Raw genomic sequence first — 7,088 nt, 5'->3', positions numbered from 1 at the left:
AGCTTCCATACATACACGAAAGTGACAAAGGATCTCCAAACGTTGCATCCAAAATACTCCTTACTTTCCATATATATTCATTTGCTATCTTTCAATTATTTAATGTATGTAGCTCTTTCTCACATGAAATCTTTCTTACCTTTTCTCTTTTTTACATAACACATACTTTCAAATGTGTTCCAAACTACTTATCAATTCTCTAAACTTTTTATGTGCCCCAACATACTATTGTCAATAACTACAACCAACCAATTTAACATTTTTTTATCATTTGCATTTTATTCTTTCCATGCCTTTAATTCATCTACGATTTGGTACTCACTTAGTTCTAGTTCCTTTTCTTCACATGTAACCATAGTCATACAAGCCTTTTCCAATGAGAAAGTTTAATGTGCAAAACTTCCATGAAGAATAGTTATTCTTATTCAACTTCTCAATATTATTGTCAAACATCATGATGAATTTGAACACCACATAGTAAGCAAGTATTCTATAACCTACAAATAGTGCACACTAATAAATCAAGGAGCCATTTTGATAGACTACTCAACATTACATACAATCTATAAACTCTATGCAAATAAACCTTATCCTTATGTTTAGTTCATGACAAACATCTCAAAATTGATGATTTTGAAAACCTATAACCTATATACTTGGAGAATTGCTAACATTATTGAGAAATAGTATAGCTAGAAACTACTCTCTACAACCATGTGAGGCCAAAATAGGGCCCAAAGTGAACCTTAAATAGCCTAAACAGTAGTGGGAAAGCACTTTCGGTTTATATGCTACACATATACTATCATTATGTTTGGATGTCTTCCACAAAAAGGTAATCACGAAATGTTTCACTCATGGGTGAGTTGTAAGTGAAATGCCACATGAAATAGCAAAATCACACATTTAAAATACATATATTAAGCAAGTTTCTAATAGAAACTATTTTTTCCCTCAAAATGAAATGGATATGCGAAACATTGTAGATTGAAATTTTCATTAGTAAAAAGTATTTCACATTTCATACACTGTGAAACATGTTTCACAATTACCACACCCTAGGGCAATATCCAAAGTTAAGAATGAGAAATTGTAAGAGCTTCTTACCCGTTTCTTACTTGCTTGAATCCTCACTCCTTTTCTTTGCCCTTTGCTAAGACCTCCACATTAAGCACGCACACAAGATGCAAGAAAAAATTCGTTGCACAAAGAAGAGAGATGGAGACCAATCTATTCTCTCCTTCTTCTTCTCACTAGCACCATCACTATATCAACTGTAAGTAAATGTAGCAAACTAAATATAAAAAATGATCAATCAACCTATGTTTGAACTAGGGCCACTATCAAGTGGGGTTTGTGCCACTATCATGTGGGGCTGGATAGAGGCACAAACCAATAAATTTTCACTATGGTACATTTGATTTGACAAAAGATAACCTAAAGAGCACTACCCACATCTTTTTTGTTTCCTAATAATCAAGCAAGTCCTAGCTACAATATAGCACATGGCCTATGCTAGTATTTTGGCATCTTGACTGAAATGGATTGAGATGGCTTTAAAAACTCTTATTTTGCACAATTTATAGCATGTTATGAGCATCGTTGATTTAGAGTGTACCAAGGTAAAGGTCTAGTACATTGATTATGCTACTTTGTGAGTTCCTACAGAGTTCAATTGCATTCAATTGGCCTAACACTTTCCCTCAAGTTTAGTTCAAATTGGTTTTAGAGGAAAGACCTAGCTCTCAGCTCTAACATTGTCTACCAAAAGCTTCATGAGTGGTAGCATTTATTCTAAGAGGGACAAGCCTTGTCATGTGGAGCCAAGGCTGATACACCTAAAGATGCCCTTGAGACTGACAAGTCACAAAGATACCCATCTTGTGTTGATTGCTCATGGCCACCTGGTTGTGAGCAATCCATTGCCACAAATACAAGAAGAAAGGATGTGTCAAATTTTACCCCAAGCAATGACTGGAGACTCCAAAAGACCACCTATAGGCAAGCTAAGTCAAAGCTGTTATGGAGAGATGCCCACAAGATTCTATGTTGCCAAGGATGCATCCTTGTGAAGTTGACTATAACAGACTTTAGAATGGAACTCAACACATTGCCAAAATAATCATTAAGGTGTGCTTGGCACGATTCGCCTTTTCATACATGCCACCACAAAAGACTAAAATAAAATTTGTTTGCTGAAAACTACCTGCACTCCCAAGGCAGTTGACCTACCCTAATGAGGAAATAATGTTGTTTATCTCGCTGTCATAAACTAACTTATTCCTCTAGATTACAGCTTGTCTGCCAAGAGCCCCAATGGTAATAATGCACCTAAGCATCCCAGGCTCAGCCTCGCTTAGGCGTTCAAGCAGCTTTTCCTCGCCACTTGGGGGTGACAATCACAGCAAAGCATCTCCTATATTGACTGAGGACAGCATTTTAGTGAAAAACAGTGCAAGCCTTCATGTATCTAGCCCATGATAATCAAAAGACAGCATGCTAGTCCTATTTTTATGATACACTTGACCTTGAACTGGTATGACAACTATTACAGTACCAAGTCGCACAAATAATACATCAGGTTTTGCCCTTTACTATAAACTAGCTAAAAAGAATAAGAGATGGTGTGTCATGAAGGCCCTGTTATAACCCAGATTAATGTAAGCCTCAGGAACAAATCGTGGTCAATGAGGCAAACCAACAATACTCTTTTCACTTCTTACCATGAATTGGCTTCCACCTAAACATGTCAAAACATGGAAACTGGTTAGCCAGATTAAACCAAGTCTTCTGACAACATCTATTAACATATATGGAGCAGACGATAATGGAATTTCTGCATAGAGTCCTGTCCATAGCTGTTGTAATTGTCAGTAACAAGTACTGTTGTAATATATTATAAATAAGCTTAAGTCTTCTATCCAGACAGCCATGGTCCTGACTTCTGAACAGATATAGCCGAATCAAAGGGAAACATCTGAAACCTCACATCCAACAAAACAGCCCACAAGCTCAAGACAGGAACTGAACTCTCTCAATGACAATACATCGTCCCTGCAACAATGTCGGATAATGTTGAAGTTGATGCTTGACCCTGCCTACTGTTGAGGGTGCATGGGGCACTTGGGAAGCTCACAATGGATGATGCCATGATGATCAGTTGAAGCAAGAAAGTAAACCTGTTTATCTGGCTTTCAATACACAATGATGTCATCATCGCTTTTTAACTTCACCAGAAGTACACATCATAATACAATTTCTTTAAAAACTTCCATCACTTGTACAACCACAGTATGACCTGCTCCCTTGTTGAACTATTTGCAAGAAGACCTGTATTTCAAAAAATGCCATCAGGGTACAAAAGGCTTGGAAGTCTCTTCCGTATCAACCTTATTACACCTGAATTTTGATAGGGTATAAATCTGAGCAATAGTCTTGCACAGAAATAATATAATCTTGTCCCATAAGGAGGCAAGGGGAGACAGAACCAGCTTACAATCCTGTAAATGGGTGATCCAAAATGAATCAAGATCTTAGATCACTTTACAAATTAAGTGACAGGTCTCAGACTTTGCTAATAAGCGCATCCGCCCCTTTCATTGCCCACGAAGAAATCAAATGGTGAGCAATCGCATATGGTCCAGGCACAAACATTGGAGCAAGATCTCCAGCATCCACTTTGGTATCAATAGAGGAAGTTCTCTTCCTCTCTTCACCCATGCATGCTTGATGTATCTTAGATGCAGAAGCTTGTTGCTGGCTCCTATATTCATTGAAAGTTAAAGCTTTTCTCACCTGCTCCCGTGAATGCCACTGTGCCTCTGCCACAAGCAAATAATCGACTATGCTTTATAAATTAACCAGTACAAGTTTGCCTATTTTAAATGCCAACTGAGCCCAGCAGAACACACCTTCCAATTCCTTCTTGTCAACTCTGATGTCAAACGTCGTGGCAAATGCAAAAAAGCCTACCATCAACTGGCATGACATGCTGCTTGGGCCCACTACCCAAAAAAGATCAAGCAAGCATCAGCTTATCAGTTCAAGAGTGGAACATGAAATATTTTGCAATACTCTACATCATTCCACAACCTTTTCAAAATTAAGTTTATACACTTGCAAATAGTTCAGGGGCTTGCACAGCAGCTCATTATCTACAAATGATATGAACTACAATACCAGGCCATGGTTGTGAGCTGTGATATATGATTTCACCAACTTCAATGCCCACTTCTTCTCTTGTTTCCCGCCTCACAGCTTCTTCCAAACTTTCCCCAGGCTTCAATGCATTGTGACCCACAAAAGTCATGTCAGTATCCTATGTTCGGCTTTTCACCATCATATGCAGATGTTTTGCAAAGACGACAACTGTAAATTCTACCTCAATGAAACCAGCAAGACAGCTCCACATTCGAGGCACAAATCGAGATTGCCGGCCAAGCACAGCACAATCTCTCTCTCTATCTATTACTAGCATGATCACCACCTGAATGTTGTTAATCACAACATAAGCATCAAAATAACATTACCACCCTAGGTCCTATTACATTAATCAATTGCAGGAATAGTAAAGTCATACAGAAGGTTAACATACAGGATCCAATCTGGGGTACAGTTTCCTTTTGCACAGATCATTTGTACATTGTCTCCGCCTTCCAGCTTCTTTGAAAATTGTGGCTGTCCCGCAACGTCCACAAAAGCGCGACTGACTATGCCAATCTAAGAGAGCTCTTGCCTGCGCAACATTTGCATCCATATGTCCCAACAGAAGAAAGTGAGCCTCATTTGGCATGCGTATGATAACCTGTTCCAGTACAAATAACAATTTTAAGACAGACGGGAGCTCACACACATGACCCGCAATTGAAAGTTCCTCTAAGGTAGGTTGATCATTCCAATCTGTGCCTGTCATAAGCAAGCGAAGATCAACAAAGCCGACTTTGGCATCAAAAGACGGTGATTCCCATACTTTATTTAATCCCTGAGCCCATTTTGTCTCCTGCGCAATTTTATCTACAGAACCCATCATGTTTGGAGATGGGGAAACATCCAGAGCACAGAAAGTGACACCATCTCTGTCGCCCAAATACACTAAGCGGTCGTGTGTAAGGATGCCATGGTTGAAATCAACTGGCGGCCGCTTGCTCTCTTCATCGGGCAGCTGCTCCGCAAGCAGGGCATTCACAGACTGCTGAGAGGAGACTAGGGCATTATGGCAGACGCCAAAATTCTGCCATGCAAGGTGCCATCCCTGGGCCCCTGAGATGGATGCAATGAGCGGCTTGCCCTCGAGCAATGGCAAGACTCGCAGTGTTCCCGCGGATTCAGCTTCTCCCAAATCGGCAATGCTGAGGCCACCACGCTTGTCAGAGATGATCGGGTTCCCGGCGAAGGCGTGAGGGGAGATCATGGTAGGAAGGATGTCCCGGGGGTGGGCAGGCGCACCGTCTGGATTAGGGTTCTCAGGGGCCGGCCGAGGGCAGAGACGTGGCAGGGGAAGGGATGGGGGTGCGGCACCTGTGTCTGTCTATTCATCCAAGGCCCCTATTCAGACAGTCTCTCATATATATATGAGATGCAGTCTCTGAGGCTATCAGTGCATGTGAATATGGAGATGGGTAAGTATATATAGAGGTGTCCTGCTGCCGATCTGATAAGAAGGCTAATAAGCCACGGCTTTTGCTCTGTTTCTGCCTCTGCTTCGGCTGCTGCTTCTTCTGCTAAAGGCTTTTGCCTTAAAAACGGCGCCGCCCTTCTCTACCCGGAGAGAGAGAGAGAGAGAGAGGGAGAAGGGGGGGCTCGGTGACCCAGGTCGGGCGAAAACAAACCTGGTCAACCCACTCTCTCTACATACAACCCACAGTCTAGAAGAGGATATTAGCCGAAAGAAAACTAGGCGCTCCACGCCTAGACTCGCGCCGGGGCAGGCGCGATTTTCGTGGCGAGGGCGGATCTTGGACGCGTGGCACCCGCCCCCGCATTTCTTTGTGGGGAGGTTGGGGGCTGCCACGTGGCACCCGCCCCCAACCTCCCCACAAAGAAACGCGGGGGCGGGCACGACCCCCCAACCTCCCCTTAACTAATAGTAAAGATGAGCACGCAGGGGCAAAATCAGTTCATTAGGTAAAATCAGAGTATCTCTCTCTCTCTCTTTCTCCTTGATCTTCATTTGCTTTTGCACTCATATACAACACTTATCCTTGATCTCCGATGTTACTTCCTTTGAGCTTTTCCATGTTAAAGCGGAATCTTCTTTTCATGTGACATTTAGCATACATTAGTCTAAAATATTCACCTTACTCTAGCAAATAGTTTTCTTAGATTTGGTCATTTTGCTTCAAAGATGTGCTCCACATCCAATGGGGGTGGGTTGTAATCCGATCGGATCGAGTTTGCGTTGAGTACTATGAATGCATGAGTTTGATCCCTCGGTTGCACTCCCCTAATGGCACCAATCTGTGGACATCTAAAGATGTGCTCTACAATATCTCGTTGTAGCACTAAATCTTTTAAGAACTTGCCTTATCCTCGTCCAAGGAGATGACTAATGCAACTAGGAATATGCAAGTCACTGGAGCAAGTTCATGAGGGACACTTGTTTGCACAACACATAGTATGGAGCAATCCATTGGTGCAAATAAGTTTGCCACAAAGTCATCATAAGTACCTCTAAGTAGAATGGTACGCGTACCACAAGCACCCAATCCAATAATTGGAATGTGACTTCTAAATACTTTGGAACACTTAGTGTCCCATGAGATGCCTAAGTGGAACTACAAACTATGTAGATGCAAACCAAATAGGATCAATATAGGGATCCTATTTATTGCATTTGGAATAAAAACAAATAGGATGCAATTCTAACCAATATCTCATACTTTCTTTGAGAGAGACAAATTTCTAAATCACATGAACATAGTCCAATGACATAGGTAATTTATTAAGCAAACCCAAGCAAAAGCATTATCTTTAGGACAACACATTTATTGGATGCTTACAACAAAATCTCTCTCTCTCTCTCTCTCTCTCTCTCTCTCTCTCTCTCTCTCTCTCTCTCTCTCTCTCTCTCTCTCTCTCTCTCTCTCTCT

At 41.4% G+C, this 7,088-nt stretch overlaps 1 protein-coding gene across 1 annotated transcript; it reads right to left on the bottom strand.

Annotated features, from left to right (window-relative positions):
* Positions 1-3,164: 3,164 nt before the first annotated feature.
* On the bottom strand, positions 3,165-5,830 carry LOC148035958 (nudix hydrolase 19, chloroplastic-like). The gene is made up of 6 exons (XM_087677940.1): positions 4,853-5,830; positions 4,595-4,735; positions 4,382-4,486; positions 4,180-4,279; positions 3,912-4,004; positions 3,165-3,821 (listed from the first exon to the last, which is right to left on the bottom strand). The coding sequence occupies exons 1-6, from the start codon at positions 5,408-5,410 to the stop codon at positions 3,565-3,567; spliced, it is 1,254 nt and encodes a 417-aa protein (XP_087534066.1). The 5' UTR covers positions 5,411-5,830; the 3' UTR covers positions 3,165-3,564.
* Between the last annotated feature and the right edge of the window lie 1,258 nt (positions 5,831-7,088).

Source organism: Lygodium microphyllum, chromosome 5 (genome assembly GCF_053477565.2).
Source record: "Lygodium microphyllum isolate KBCC chromosome 5, Lygodium_microphyllum_v1.1.10, whole genome shotgun sequence".
Lineage (NCBI taxonomy): Eukaryota > Viridiplantae > Streptophyta > Polypodiopsida > Schizaeales > Lygodiaceae > Lygodium > Lygodium microphyllum.
The sequence above is the reverse complement of the archived record's forward strand: the minus strand, read 5'-3'. Positions and strand labels throughout refer to the sequence as shown.

What these genes read in the sequence shown, in the direction of transcription:
- LOC148035958 (XM_087677940.1), bottom strand. Translation starts at nt 5,410, where the DNA reads ATGATCTCCCCTCACGCCTTCGCCGGGAACCCGATCATCTCTGACAAG. An exon ending in GTCTTGCTGGTTTCATTGAG is followed by an intron (nt 4,280 to 4,381) that starts GTAGAATTTACA and finishes AATGCATTGAAG; the next exon opens with CCTGGGGAAAGTTTGGAAGA. An exon ending in CAGCTCACAACCATGGCCTG is followed by an intron (nt 4,005 to 4,179) that starts GTATTGTAGTTC and finishes TTTTTTGGGTAG; the next exon opens with TGGGCCCAAGCAGCATGTCA.